Source organism: Acomys minous (assembly GCF_964271855.1).
Source record: "Acomys minous genome assembly, chromosome: 7".
Lineage (NCBI taxonomy): Eukaryota > Metazoa > Chordata > Mammalia > Rodentia > Muridae > Acomys > Acomys minous.
This window is the reverse complement of record NC_140488.1, coordinates 88013924-88030195: the sequence shown is the minus strand read 5'-3', so window position 1 is coordinate 88030195 and position 16272 is coordinate 88013924. Positions and strand designations below refer to the sequence as shown.

The following is a 16272-nucleotide window of genomic DNA, read 5'->3' as shown; positions in this document are numbered from 1 at the left end:
TTAAAAACAAAGAAGTTAATAATATAATTGGGGTTTTGTCTGGTAGCAGGGTCTTGAACATAAACATAAATCAAGGGGTTATACAGACTGCTGAAAACTTAAGTCAGATGCTTAATCTGCCTTTCAGGGCCCATGAAAAACAGTAAAATTTCATTTACAGCATACACAAAAACACCTCCCTAACAAATTACCTCCTTGGGTTGAATCAAACTGTTCATATATGCAGTGATAAATATAAGTAACTCTGTCAGCAGAACACAGAAAGTCTGTAATGGTCTTTATTATAGCACTTTAGATGCCTGCTTAAAAGTATTCCATTTGCCTTTCAAATAATCATCTAGTTAAGGAGCATGTGCTATAAAAATGATTTCTTTGGAATCCCATCATCATGATGAGACATCAGATATTTTCTTAAAAATCAAAGTAAATTTCCCATTGCTACAAGCCTTTAGATGCCTCCTGTCATTAGGATGACTGGCATATTATGCAGCCTTATGCTGGGAAATTGTTCAGGTGCTTAGAGAGTAGGCCTAATAAAGCTAACACAGAGCTTATATGCCCAGGTGGGCTAGTTAGCTTCAAGCTGAGAAAATCTTTCATAGCCATGAACTGTACTCACAATTGTAGTCTCAAGACAAATTCTGTCAAATTAGCCACAAAGGAGTCTGGATAAGCATGTCTACAGCTCCCTAAAATCCATTACTACTAATGGAAAAATAAGTCCTAACACCAGCTCTTACTGGCTACATCATCTCTCCAGGGTCCTGCCTACTATCATGATATGTTTCAGATACACTCTCCTCTAAACCAATAAATACCCACAGAAGAGCTTCAAGTCTTCCACATATTCTAGACACTTTTGTTAAAATGATCATTCTAGTTGATCTCCCTTCCCTAAACTTTGAACCCTCTGATAACTTTCGTATAGGACATCTTCTCTTGGATGACTCAGGACAAAAAGGCTCAATTGAATCCCAGGTCATGTGTTTTACCAAACTTCTTGATTTTCTGCATCAACCATCTCATAGAATGCTGAATTAAATCTCCCAAACCAGATAACATAGGATTCTCTTTTCTCCCTTCATTATCCACACTTGCATTTAATTCTATTTTCTACCACAATGACACATGTACTCCAGCTTTCCTGTATTGATCTTGCTACTGCCTATTACACATGCCCCTGGACCACTACAAAAGTCTCCTGGCCATGTTTTTCTCCCAGAGTCCACAATGAGTTTATTACAGTTCCTTACAGGAGCACAGGTCACACCAAAGGGCCCACTTCAGCATGAGTGATGACTCATGAAACTTCAGCTCAGAGGTTCCTCGCCCAACTGGCAGGTACTGCCCTAAGGCCAATGATTCTTGTCCTTAGAAGAAACAGGAGAGAGAGAGAGAGAGAGATTGGAGAGATGATACCACAGGTCCAGGCATGCCTACCTGGATGAACTAAAAACTGAAAGGCTTGAGGACCCTGCTTTCTGACTACCTTTTGAGGGTACATGGACCTTGACACCTTCATCTTGGTTTGCCTGCCTCGAACAATAAATTTTTGTTAAACAAGTGCCAGGGTGAGTTGGTACCCCCTTGGGAGCCTTCCCTTCTCTGAGAAGAAGGAGAGAGAGGAATGGGGGCATGGGAGTGTGAGGCTGGGATGGGAAGGAGAGGAAGGAGGAGCCTGGGATCAGGCTGTATAGTGATTAAATACATACACTGAAAAAAATGAAAGCTTCCGCTACCATATTATAGCTTGTCTGGAGAAGCTGGAAGACCTGCAGAGTTAAGCTCACCCCATGGATTAGTAACCTTCAGTTGGTGTTCAGCTACAATCATCTGAGGAAGGAGCTTTTGCTGTTCCTGACTTCTGTTCCACCTATAAGGAAGCCACTTAATTACTCCAGGGAATAAGCAGTCCCCCACAGAGTGGCTGCCTTCAGAAGAATGTAAGGCAAGATGACAGATAAAGATGTGAGAATAGCCACTGCAAAATGCAGACAAAGAGGCCAAGTGGCCAGAAGATTGGGATCAGAGAGTCACAGGTACGGTCTGAGAATAGTGTGTTCCTGCCTAAATGCCTGGAGCAGTAGTACCTTCTCCACTCTTCTCTGCCTTTGTTTCACTTTTTCACTCTTCTTACATCCTGACTTACTCTGTGTATTGGCTGCTTAGGGAATTCTTAATCAAATCTTCACAAGATGGAGTAAATGGCAGAACTCTTGGCCATTCTTTTTCTCTGCAATCTCATGCTTCTTCACCGTGACCCTCCATGTTAGAGTCATGTGTCTAAGACAAAAGTCTCCTACATTCCCCTCTTCAAAGAAAACTTAAGTGCCCCAGGACCAGACATCTGGAATTTTAGACATTTTCCAAGATCCAAGATTCTTCTGTGTTCACGTGCCATCCACTTCTAACAGCTTGCAGTTCTGGGTACAGGCCTCATACATGTTTTGTTCTGTCGTTCACATTTCATCTCATACAGGATCGCTAACTGAAAGCTTTCTATTTCAAGTTAAGCCTAGAAATTTTTACTCATCCATCCACTCAAAAGGCACCTTTCCAGGTGTATTCTTGAACATTTTTAGCCTTTTTATTTTTTTGTGGACCCATTTTACTGATAAAAATTGGTGGCCTTACATTTCAGATCCCTTTTTCTACGTAGCAGCTTCCTTCTTCTACAAGTCATAGCGGCTTCAAACCACTATGGTTCTATTAGCCAAAATCTCATAAGTCCATTGCCTTCATTACAGTGGTTATTGCTTACCTGTGATGGCATCAGGGCCTGCGGTCATCTAGGCTATGAAAGACGGCTCATTTACATGCTTGGAACATGCTTGTACTAACTATGATCTAGGAATCCTTCCCCCATTATACCTCCTCATGGCCATGGTGGTTAGGGTGGTTTGATCCTCTCATAACATGGTGACTAGTCTCCCAGGAGTAATATCCCAGGAGAAAAACTTAAGTGAAAGAAGAAATGGCTACTCATTTTCTTGGGCATTCTATAATGTTGTGCCTATGACAAAATAAGCTCCAAAGCCAGAAAGAAGAATCAAGATATTTAAACATGGAGCAGAAGTCCAGGCATGGTGCCACATGCCTCTAATCTCCAGCTGAGGCAGGAGAATCATGAATTTGAGGACAGCATAGGCCATGGAATGCTATGGAATACATAGTGAAACTATGTTTTGTACACAAAAACATCAAAAAACCCAGAAACATAACAAAAAAAAAGAGATTAAAAAAACAAGGAAAATAAAATAAAGACAGGAGAAATTGTTGTCCCATTATACTCTGGAGAGTGGTTACCACACACTTTTGGTTGGTATTAATCCCCTTTTAAAATCCAGAAGTACTCTAAAGGTTATGTTTTAATCACATGTTTAATGCATATTCTCAAACATGGTACTTGAGTGCTCATTACATACTTACAATATATTAATCCAATTAAACCAGACCCTTGACTTTTGCTTGTTTGTTTTCTTTTTTAGCAGAATAAAATAGGTTTATTTTGGCATTTAGTCCTACTGCAAACTGGCATAATTCTGAGGCGGCATGATGAGTGATGTTTGTGTGTGGTGTGGTATGGTGGCTTTGTTTTGTGTGGTATATATTTTGAGCATTTAACTCCAGACTAATCTATCTTGTTAGGTCCTATGGAGTTGAATAAAGTTTTTTTCTCTAGAAGCTGATGAGTCAGGAACAGCATAGTGCTAGAGGGGCACAACAGATAACAAGATAATTAATAGTTAAAGGTAATTACAGACAGAACATCAATGGGCAGACCATAATTGATTGTCATGCTAATTGTGCGGGCACTGATACTATAGATTTTTCAGACGAAGCTGTGTTCACGTCACATAGAGAGGATTTTAGATAAAAAATGAGATTGGATCTGAGTATGAACTGCAGGCTGAGACAGGATCTGAGATGGGAAAAATATAACCAAAATGGAATTTTAGAAGCAATTATGTAAATTATATCACACAAATTGTATTATTTCAATTTATTATGGATCCTCCCCCCAAAACTCTTCACTATATGTAAATGCTGGGGATTCAGTAAACAACTCTGGGCAAAATATGAGTTCTAGGTAAATATAATAAAAATATGAAAAACCAGTGACCAGGAGAAAAGGATAATATTATGCTTTTCCCATGTATTTCCCCAGCTCTTTTGAGTTTGGCTTAGGTTGAAACATAGGACTTGTGGTCTAAGATGGTGAAGGTTACACGAACTATCTCGTGATTCCTGTTTTCTTTTTGTGTGGTTGCAAGTGATAAATTCTGAGGGAATTAGAACTGCAGGCTGAAATATGTAAAGCTGCCTGACTATGTAAGCTGACCATTGTTAGAGACCAATACCAGAAAGTTGTCTGCTTCTGACTGATTATGATCAAGAAGTAAATATTCTCTTCAGTTCCAATTAGGCCTAGCCTGACTATCACACATAGTGTTCTAGGAAAGAATGGTATGCCAGATAATATGATTTACTCATGCTCTATTTAGAAAAGGTATTCAAGAAGACTGAAATATGCTTTTTTATCTACAATTGAGCACTATACTTTGATTCCTACAAGTAAAGGATTAAGTCACTGGTGTGTAATTTAGTCAGCATCCATAGTCCCTTACATGCATTGGGTTGACTTTCGCTTTGCTATATATTTGCAGTATAAAACAAGCTGGAAAGGCTAGAACTATGAGCAACAGAAGGCAGGTAGAAAAGGACAAAGAGTTACTTGAAATAAACAGATATTTGCAAAAGTTAAGTCAATATTGTCTCCAACCAGACTTTTTACCATGGTTACTAACAAGTAGAAAATTGCCCTCTCTCGCCTTCTTCTGCAATCCTCATTCTAATAGGTCAACTAATGAAAGGTAAGCAAAAGGCTAGTAACTCAAGAAAAGAAGGGAGCTAGAGGCCAGACAAATACACAAGATAGAAAACAGACTTGAATCTCAAGTGATTGTCCCACCTATATCACTTTTTGTTGTTGTTGTTGTTGTTGTTGCCAGGGACTATCTTAGATTAGACACTTTATTTTTCTGTCAGTTCTATTATTCTCTGGCCTGAAGGAATTTCAAGTTGCACACTGGTTCCTGGGTTGCCATGAAATTCTTAGGCTATGCATTAAACTTAAACCAAAAAAATTGCAACAAATTCCTTTTAACTGAGCAGTATTCATAAAAGTTCTATGTGCTGGCCCTGAGGAAATCCTTTCCAGAAGATTCTGCCTCAATTATGCTGGTCTATTCTTAATCACAGCTGATTCTCCAGCCCTAGCTGACCAGAACTACAGATTTTTAGTCTAAAATATCACACAAATAACTCTGGAAGAGTCTTTGCTTCCCTCTGAAACCTCATGAGCCAGGCCTCCATCATCTGAGTTGCTCTCAGCATTAACCTTTGTTTTAGTTTGGCTTACTACAGCTATGATGAAACATCATGACCAAAAAGCAAGTTGAGAAGGACAGGATTGATTTGGCTTATACTTCCATATCAGTGTACTTCATCACTGAAGAAAGTCAGAACAGGAACTCCAAGGGAGCAGGAAGAATGGGACACAGGAGCTGATGCAGAGGCTGCGGAGGAGTGCTGTTTACTGGCTTACTCAGTAAGGTTTGCTCGGCCTGCTTTCTCAGAGAACCCAGGACCACCAGCTCAGGGATGGCACCTTGCACAATGGGATGAGCCCTCCCATAGCAATAACTAGTTAAGAAAATGCCCTACAGAATTGCCCACAGCCCAATCTTTTTTTAAAATTTATTTATTTATTAATTCCTGGAGACCTGGTGGCACTCAGAGGAAGGACAGCAGGTTACCAAGAAGAGACTTGATACCCTATGAGCATATACAGGGGGAGGAAATCACCCTCAGGAAATGTCATAGGGGAGGGGAATAAGGGGAAAATGGGAGGGAGGGAAGAATGGGAGGATACAAGGGATGGGATAACCATTGAGATGTAACAAGAACAAATTAATAAAATAATATATATCTTGGAAAAAAACATTCATATTACATCTCAATGGTTATCCCATCCCTTGTATCCTCCCATTCTTCCCTCCCTCCCGCTTTCCCCTTATTCCCCTCCCCTATGACTGTGACTGATGGGGACCTCCTCCCCCTGTATATGCTCATAGGGTATCGACTCTCTTCTTGGTAGCCTGCTATCCTTCCCCTGAGTGCCACCGGGCCTTCCTATCAAGGGGACGTGGTCAAATATGGGGCACCAGAGTTCATGTGAAAGTCATTCCCCACTCTTCACTCATCTGTAGAGAATGTCCTGTCCCTTGGCTAGATCTGAGTAGGGGTTTAATGTTTACTGCATGTATTGTCCTTGGTTGGTGCCATAGTTTGTGCAGAACCCCTGGGCCCAGATCTGCCCATCATAATGCTCTACTTGTAGGTTTCTAGGACCCTCTGGATCCTTCTATTTCCCCATTCTCCCATGCTTCTCTCACCTAGAGTCCCAGTAGGATGTCCTCCCCTCTGACCCTCTTTCCTGGGAAGTGAAGACTTTCATGGGACATGTCCCTTGGGATAGTGTCTAGTTATAAGTGAGTATATACCATGTGAGTCTTTCTGCTTCTGGGTTAGCTCACTGATACTGATCATTTATAGTTCAATCTATTTGTCCACAAATTTTAGAAATTCCTTGTTTTTAATAACTGAGTAGTATTCCATAGTGTAAATGTACCACAGCTTCTTTATCCATTCTTCTACTGAGGGACACTTAGGCTGTTTCCATGTTCTGGCTATTATAAATAAGGCTGCTATGAACATGGCTGAGCATATGTTCTTGTTGTGTGCTGGTGCATCTTCTGGGTATATTCCAAGGAGTGGAATAGCTGGGTCTTGAGGAAGCCCTATTCCCATTTTTCTGAGACAGTGCCAGAGAGATTTCCAAAGCAGTTGTACTAGTTTGCATTCCCACCAGCAATGAAGGAGTGTTCCTCTTCCTCCACGTTCTCTCCAGCATGTGCCACAGACCAATCTTAAGGAGGTATTCTCTTGAGGTTTCTTCTTCTCAAATGACTTTTGCTTGTGTCAAGTTGATATAAAAGTAGCCAGCACTCCATTCATGTTGCCACAACAACTCACCTAGCTTTGAACACTCAGTGGCTTTTCTAGGCCAAAGTTGCAAAGTCTTTTCATAGTCTTTCCAAAATTATATGGTTGGATCTGTCACAGCAATTCCCCATGATGTGGTACTTATGTCTTAGTTGTAGTTTCTATTGCTTTGATAAAACAGCAACACCAACACCAACAACAACTTTGGGAGTGAAAAATTTCTTTCTACTTACAGTTCCATGTCCCGGTCGACCACTGAGGGAAGTTAGAACAGGAACTCAAACAGGACAGGAACCTGGAAGCAAAACTGAAAAAGAGGCCATGGAGGAACTTGATCCTCATGGCTTGCTCAGCCTGTTTTTATCCCTCCCATACATCCATTTATGTATGTATTTATGTATGTATGTATGTATGTATGTATTCACATTACATCCTAATCCCAGCTCCCTTCCCTCCTCTCCTCCCAGTATCACCCTCATACTCCCCATCCCTATATACCCTTCCCCGTCTCCTCAGAGATTTGGGGGGTCCCCCATGTGTACCAACCCACCATGGCACATCAAATCACAGCAGGACTAAGTGCATATTCTCTCACAGAAGCCAGACAAGGCAGCCCAGGTAGGGGAAAGTGATCCAAAGGTATCAGCCTGCTTTCTTACAGAACCCAGTGCCACAAGCCCAGGGATGGCACTGTTCACAGTGAACTGGGCCCATCTACATAAATCAATAAAATGCACCACAGACTGATCTTATGAGAACAGTTTCTCAATTTATTTTCTCTCTTCCAAATGACTCTAGCTTTTGTCAAGTTGAAATAAAACTAACCAACACAATCTACCCTAAGAATGGCCCTATTTCATCCCCAAAGCAAAATCTTTAAAAGGGAAATAGAGGTGCCTCTTAATTATCTGCAATGATTAAAAGGAACTGAGAGAATTAATACCAAGGTTTATTCTGATTCTGTTCTCTCATCTTTTGCCAGAGCCTCCCACTGCCTGGCCCTACAAAGCTATAGCACACAAAGCTAACGGATAAACTTGAAACAGGTCAGACATGTTCTCTTGGGTCTCTCTGTAAGATGGAAGACAGAGAGTCTGAGGGAGAAGAGCCAGTACACTGAACAAGGCTGGAATTTTGTAATCTTACAGAGAATGTATCTTTAAATGAAAGAACAAATAGCAGTCATAAGCTTGTACATACTTACCATGGACATATTTTAAATTCAGTGGCCATTCATTGTTTAAGATAAATGATATTCACAATGTCAGAACAGTGAGGAATTGAAAACTTGAGATTTTTCTATTTCAGAATATAATGGTGTCACTGTCAGACATGTCTTATTAATGTCCATCCAAGTAGGAGCTGCCATGAAATTTTTCTATGACCTTTGGGATACAAATATGTCCTCTATTATAACACACCTAAATATATTAGAGCTTCCTTCTATTTCTTAACAACTGAAAACAACATTATCTAGATGCTAGTCTTGGATACTCAGTACACTTTCAGTATCCAGAGATCCTAACTTTCCTTCAAGAGGTGTGATTCAAGCAACATATAAGTACTGGTGAAGGGATAATTCATACTGACTCCAAAACCTCAAACATCTAACTTCTTCCTCCTGGGATGAATTTCATCTAGATTAGGAATCACATCCTTTCTGCTTCCTATGTGAATCTGTCACCTTCCTACATCGCAAGTCTCTGATTATCTCCTTTCTATGTCTGGAAACACTCATCTCTTCTTTGGCTCTCAGCTGTGTCTGGCTGTATATAGTTTATCACTGGTCACCCCCAATTCTATGTCATCCCCAGTGTGTACTAACATCCTTTCTACAGTGACTACAATATTCTGCCCTTGAGTTATCTGTCCATGGCCTGCTCTCTAACCACTTGCTTCCTCTGTTGGTTTTCCCTGCACCCCCAATTTGCCTCTGCCTCCTTTTTCCTCAGATATGATATAAATCTGCAGTTTACACCACTGATGATTTCTGTGATTTTAGGTCTCAAATAGTTTTCTAGAATCACATTTCTAATGAATACCTCTCACAAATGTTTCATTTATTAAGTAAGCTGTTGTGGGGTTTGTGGTCTTTATGGAATCGATATAAGGATCCAGACTGAGAAAATATAAGTAAAAGGTGGGAAGTAAAACTCATGGCTCTTATATAAATATAAAATATGTACACAGAAATACTAATTAATGTGAAAACTAGTATGGTATTACGAATGAGACCCAGTGTGGTGGGTAGCACATGCCTGTAATCTCAGGTATTTAAGGGACTGAAGAAAGGCCATCATGATGTCAAGGACAGTTTCAACAACATACTGTGAGATTGCCTCATAACAAAAATGTTGTTACAAAAATTGTTGAAAAAAGAATTCAAAGAGTTTGTGTATAGGCAAAAAGGACTGTTGAAATGAATGTTCAAATAGATGAAAAATGATTCAAGAATTAATTGCATTCCACCAGAGAAATAATTTGCATTTCTATGCAGAACATTCATTTGCATTATTATTAGTTTTGTTTGTTTGTTTACAATTTACAGTTCTAAAATATCTCAAAGTCAGTGAGAAGTGTAAATAACCCAGAAAGTTCTTCTTAAAATGACATTACAGTTTCAAATAAATGGTTAAATTTTAAATCTTTCGCAGAAAGCAAGAGGCATCATTTTATGCCAAGTGAGACTGATACCCAATTATAATTTGCACAAGCTTTCTCTGAGTTTGAAATAGGCGGTTTTGTTTGTGATGACCAATATATATGTCTTCCTTGTCTCTAATCCTTGATGAGATATGGATCATTCCTTCCTTTTAGAGAGTTGCTACTCACAAGTGTAGTAATACTTGAGATATTGTTTAGAAAATAGGCCCCTGACTAAAAGTTAAATAAATATAAAGGACCTAGGACCTAAATTAATTAAAAGGTACCCTACATTTATGCATCAAAATGTTAATATAATGATATCCAGTGTAACCCTAAATTATCATCTGTAGATTCAATACAAGCTGCAGCAGCAAAATCTCAGCTGCTTCTGAAGAAATTATCCTAAAAGTCACAGGAAATTCAAAAGAACAAGGAATATTAAAACAGAAAGATACAGTTGGAAAATTCACACTTCATTTTCTGAAAAAATTTTCTATAAATCTATAGTAAATCAAACAATGTTCTAGCATTTAGACACACATCAACCATAGGATTATAGAACAATATGAAGAATTCAGAAATATGGTTCATTGCCCCCTCCCTAGAAGTATACCAAGACCATCCAAAAAAGAAAAACAGCCTTTCCAACAAATGGTGCTATGAACAACTAATTATTCACATATAAAGGAGTGGAACTGGGGCCTGCAGAGATGGTGCAGTGGGTCAAGGCACGTATTGCCCTTGTAGAAGACAAAAGTTTGGTCCCCAACTCACAGAATTTACTGTAATTCTAGGTCCAAGGGGTCTGATGCCCTCTTTTTGTCTCTTTGGGCACCCCCCTCAAAGACACACAAATAAAAATAACTTTTTAAAAAAGATTTATTTATTTTTATTATGTATACAGAGCTCTGCCTACATGTACACCTGCAGGCCAGAGGAGAGTATCAGATCAATTATAGATGGTTGTGAGTCACCATGTGGTTGCTGGGAATTGAACTCATGACCTCTGGAAGAGCAGCCAGTGCTCTTAACCACTAAGCCATGTCTCCAGTCCTAAAAATAACTTTTTAAAGAAGAGAATTGCTCCTTAATTTGTTTAATATGCAAGAAAAAGTCACTATAAATGTGATGCTATGTGTCACTTAAGTAATAGCCTTGAAAGAAAAATCTAGGGATAAACATTTGTATTTCTGAGTCAGGCAGTCGCTTCTGGAGACACTAAAAGCACAAATGATGAAGAAAAACCACATAAATTATACATAAAAAATTAAGAATATTTTTTATTTCAAAAGACCACTCAGAAAGTGAAAAGATAATAGTACACCGAATGAGAGAAATATTTGTAAATCATACAAAACACTTAATACCCCAACAATAAAATGACTATTCATTTAAAAAAATAGGCAAAGGATTTGAATGAATATTCCCTCAAAGACATGAAGAGATGTTGACCATCATTAGTCACTGGGGAAACCAAAATCACAGCGAAAAACTAGTTTCTTCCACTAACATTAGACTAAAATATGAATTTTAAAGGCTAGTAACACCATTGAAACCCTTGAACATTGTTCCTGCGCATGTAAAATGATTCAATCACTTTGGGAAATAATCTAGCATTCTCTCAGTTTTAAACATAGTTCATCTATGATGCAACTATTCCACTCCTACATGTATCACTAAGAGACTTGGGAATGTATATCTTTTACAGAACTTGTATATAAATATTCATAGGAGCATTGGTCATAACAGCTAAAAAATAAAAAACAACCTAGATTTATATGAACATAAAAAGGTTTTATAAGGTACAGTATATCCCTATAATAGAATATTATTCAGCAATGAGAAGGGATGGATATTAAAGACAAGTGAAAGAAACCATACACAAAAGCTAAAATAATCAAATTTATAGAAACAAAACAGATGAGTGACCGCAGGCCTACAGAAGAGGCAAAATAAACAAAATGGAGAAGGGGCTTAATTTTGGAGTGATAAAAACATTCTATTCATGACTGTCATTCTGACTGGAGTAAAATGAAATGTAAAGAAAACAAATAACAAACATGATAAGGATATGGACAAAGGGTAATGTGTGTATACGGCTTATGGAAATGTAGACACTCTTGCCACTTGAAAGCCACTATGGAGGTTTCTAAAAAAAAAAAAAAAAAAAAGGTCTTCCATATGACCCAATTATAGCACTTCTGGTTACTTACCTGAAGGACTCCAAGCCATCACGTCACAGAAATACTTGTATATCAATGTTTTTTTGTAGCAGTATTCACAATAGTTACATTATCAAACCAGCTTATGTATTCAATAACAGGGGAATAGATAGAGGAACTGTGGTTTATATAAAAAATAAAATATTTTTTCAGCCATAAAAAAATGAAGTATTGAAGACGAGCGTGGTGGTGCACACCTTTAATCCCAGCACTCGGGAGGCAGAGGCAGGAGGATCCACCTGAGTTCAAGGCCTGATCTACAAAGGGAGTCCAGGACAGCCAGGGCTACATAGAGAAACCTTGTCTCAAAAACCAAAAGGAAACAAAAACAAACAAACAAACAAACAAAAAACAAAACAAAAAAGAAAAAAGAAAAGAATGAAGTATTGTTTTTAGGAAAATGGATACAACTGGAGATAATCATTAAGTGAATTAAGCCAGTCTTGGAAAAATGAATATCGTATATTTCCTCTTATTTGTGGTGGCTTGGTTTTATATAGATACATGAAAGTAGAGTGGAAGCTGTCCAGGACAAGGAAACAAAGGTGACTAACAGAAGAGGGGAAGACAAGAAAGGCAAGAGTCAGGGCACATTAGGGTAATATATTCAATGTGTACTATATATTTATATGACCTATTTTTAAATAATTAAAAATTTAAAATCAAAGCCTGGCATGGTGGCACACGCCTTTAAACCCAGCACACGGGGAGGCAGAGGCAGGCAGATCTGCGTGAATTCGAGGCCAGCCTGGTCTACAAAGTGAGTCTAGGACAGCTTGTCTCAAAAAAATTTTTTTTAAATCAAATATACACTTTAAAATTTTTAGTTTGATGATATCTAGAGAGTAAAGGAAAAAATGGTCTTAAAATAAATTCCTTCTGTTTTATGTTCTCAAATCCTGGATTAAAGGCATGGAACACCATAAAGGAATTTAGAATTTTTGCTGTTAGATTTACTTTACGTTCCCCCCTCCTCCAGACTGTCTTTTTTTTTTTTCTGTGTAGCCTTGGCTGTCCTCGATTGTTTCATGTGTTTTTGTTTGTTTGTTTGTTTGAGTTTTTGTTTGTTTTGTTTTGTTTTTCGAGACAGGGTTTCTGTGTAGCCTTGGCTGTCCTGGACTCCCTTTTTAGACCAGGCTGGCCTCGAACTCAGGTGGATCCCCCTGACGCTGCCTCCTGAGTTCTGGGACTAAAGGAATGTTCCACCATGCCTATGTTTTTAAAGTTGTATTTTTAGGCTTTTGTTGTTGTTGCTTTGTTTTGTGTTTTGGGTTTTTTTTTTGGGGGGTGGGGGGAGAGGATTTTTCGAGACTGGCTTTTTCCATGTAGCTCTGGCTCCTGGACTTGCTTTGTAGACAGGCCGGCCTCGAACTACGAGTGATTCCCTTGCCTCTGCCTCTGTAAGTGCTGGGATTAAAGGCATGCGCTGCCACGCCCTGCCTCTGATGTTTTTAAAGTTTTGTTTTTTTTTTTTGAAGCGTGTGTATGTGGGCGTGGGGGTTGTTTATCACAAAACAGCGAGAGACGTGAGCGGACTGGAGCATGCGCAGAATGCCTCTAGAGCTCAAATTACAGATCATTATGGGCTGTACACTGTTTAGAGCCAGACGCGTGCAGAGCCTCGGCGAGAGCGGTCGGCGAGAGCGGTTGGCGAGAGCGGTCAGTGAGAGCGGTATGTTTTTTTCACTGCTGGGTCCTCTCTTTAGCCCCTGGTTTTATTATTTTATTTATTATTGTTTTGTATGTGTGTTCAGGCTTGGACATATTGCTGCACACACAAATGAGGTCACAGGACAAATTTTGAGAATAATTTTCTCCTTCTATGGGAAGTTCTAAGGATCGAACTCCAGGCTCTTATTTGTTCGAAAATACTAGGTGTGTTGGCCTCTCCCTAGAAAGGGTCTTTAAAGGGAACTAAATATTTACGATGGGGCAGCGGGGGATGGCATCACACGAAAATTACTACTTTTTTGAAAGAGTCACAATTAGGTGATATGCAGATAATTTCCTTAACGTAACCATACACACAATTTAATAAAAAGACAAACTTGGGTGTTTATTCCCAAATTTAAAAGATAATTATAGCGCTAAACTGATCGGCGTAAAGCCTTCCGGGTTGCCTTAAACCGCATCAGGCCGGTTTTGTTCGGTGACTCTCGACCTGGTTCAAGCGCCTCAGGCACTAAGCGCCATTACTGTCTCCGTAGGCTGGTGGGCGGTTGCGGCTTCAGGTGCTGCCGCATAACGTCACTAGCCAGAAGCTTCTACTCTGACTCTCAAACTCCTCCCTTCCTCGTCATAATTGAACTGTTTTTCTCCTGCAGTTACTTTGGCCAGCGTTAGATCCGGCGCTTGCCTTCCAGCGCTCCTGCGGACGACACTTTTGTCGCCATGGCCGAAACTTTTTCTCACCTCCAACAGCAATACCTGAATGAGGCTAACGCTGCCATCAACTCGCAGATCCAGCTGCAGCTGTATGCCACGTACATCTACCTCTCTATGGCTGCCTTCTGCAACCAAGATGAAGTGGCCCTGAGGTACTTCGCGCTCTTCTTCCTGCGGCAGTCCCAGAAGTGGATGAGCCGCACTGAGATGCTCTTTGGCCTGCTGACCCAGCGCCGTGGCTCCCTAATGCTTGGGAGAATTGCCGATCAAGACCGCCAGGATTGGATGGATGGCCTCATGGCGATGGAGTGCGCATTCCATCTGGAGAAGACGCTCAACCAGAGCCTCCTGCAGCTGTACCAGCTGGCTAACAGCAACGGCGACACCTCCCTGTGCAGCTTCCTGAAGCAACACTTCGTGCCACAACAGGTAGAAATTATTAAGGAGATGGGCGGCTACCTGACCAACCTGCGTAACATGGGGGCTCCAAAAAATCCAATGGCTGAGTACCTCTTCGACAAGCTCACCATGGCAGACATCATCAAAGAGAACTAAGTGAACTGGCAGTATTCCCCTGGGATGGGGTCTTCCTCAGATTATTAGATGAGGTGTTCATATTATGCTGCCAGTAGTTTCTCCAGTTTTCCTGTTTGGCATTGTTTCCAATAAAGTTGTTTGTTTCTAATCATAACAATTTCCAGTTGACTCATATGTGCAAAACTCGCCTCCCCCCCCCCCTTTTCTTTCTTTCTTTTTTTTTTTCCGAGATAGGGTTTCATTTTTTAGCCCTGGCTGTCCTGGACTCACTTTGTAGACCAGGGTGGCCTCAAACTCACAGAGATCCGCCTGCCTGTACCTCCCGAGTGCTGCGATTAAACGCATGTGCCGCCAAGTCTGAATGAATCAGACTCCCTTGCAGGTATGAAATGGGTATCCAGGTTATCTCTTCACATACCCAAACCCGGGCTCCTTGCAGCTGAGAGCTCAAGTAGGTGGAGGGGGAAGGTTATTCACAGGCTCCCTGGGGAAAAGACCAAATTAACCTCTTATCAACAGTGTGATCTTTAGGGAGGGGTGGGGTGAGGGGGGTGTAGTGGAGTAAGGGTGTTTTAGCATGGTAAAAGTGCAAACTCATGGTAAGCCGCAAACAGATGGAAGAAGTGAAGGCAATGTAATTGGTAGAGATTAATATCAGATATTTACATTACAATTCATAACAGGAAGTTACAGTTATAAAGTAGCAACAAAAATAATTTTATGGTTGGGGGTCACAGGGTCACAGCATTAGGAAGGTTGAGAACCACTGGGTTAAAGTCTTCAACTTATTAAAATACACAAATACTAGCATTTCCTGATTCCAGGGAACACGGTGAGACAACTTGAAAGACGGCAGAATACTTAAGACAAGCTTTCCCTGGGCAACAGTGATAATAGGTAATCAAAATTAGAATGAGTTCTTCATAGCCACAAGGTTAACAAACAGTGGAACTTTACAGGTTCAAGATTTTTCACTTATTTTATAAAATATATAAGATAATATTTTATATTTATATTATACTTTACTTCTATAAGAATCTCAGGAAATAGGAAGGCCAGGAATATAAAGGGAGGCTACAAGGGAAGTTAAAGACTAGGCACAGGGACATTCATCCAGTGTGTTTTCTTGTTATCCTGTGGGTGTCAATGAGTTAAAAAGGAGTATGTGGGTAGGCTGGGAATTCAGCCAGATAACCAGCCCCAGAAGGAGGGAAATTCCCCAAACTGGGAAGGACAGCCTTAATCACAGTAGCCTTTTCCTTAATTACAGGTGTGCCTTCCAGCCTAGGGTAGAGATGAAATCTAAGCATCAGCTAAAATCCTCCTGTGATGGAAGCCTTCAGGATTAGGATAGAAGACTCTGACAAGTCAGTAAAGTGCAGGAAAGTAGTCCAGTTCTCTATTCAGGCTCTCT

The 16272-nt window shown here is 40.1% G+C and overlaps 1 protein-coding gene across 3 annotated transcripts; it reads left to right on the top strand.

The window, feature by feature from the left end:
* Nucleotides 1-5530: 5530 nt before the first annotated feature.
* LOC311601615 (ferritin heavy chain-like) lies at nucleotides 5531-15009 on the top strand. 3 transcript variants are annotated; one of them, XM_084789169.1, is made up of 2 exons: nucleotides 5531-5611; nucleotides 14261-15009. In XM_084789169.1, exon 2 carries the CDS (start codon nucleotides 14328-14330, stop codon nucleotides 14874-14876), a length of 549 nt encoding a protein of 182 aa, XP_084645295.1. In that variant the 5' UTR covers nucleotides 5531-5611; nucleotides 14261-14327; the 3' UTR covers nucleotides 14877-15009. The 3 variants fall into 3 exon arrangements, with proteins under 3 accessions (XP_084645295.1, XP_084645293.1, XP_084645294.1); XM_084789167.1 differs by lacking the exon at nucleotides 5531-5611 and adding an exon at nucleotides 13537-13608; XM_084789168.1 differs by lacking the exon at nucleotides 5531-5611 and adding an exon at nucleotides 13557-13595.
* Nucleotides 15010-16272: the final 1263 nt, after the last annotated feature.

Bases quoted from the DNA above. Each gene is read 5' to 3' on its own strand.
- LOC311601615 (XM_084789169.1), top strand. From the start codon at position 14,328: ATGGCCGAAACTTTTTCTCACCTCCAACAGCAATACCTGAATGAGGCT.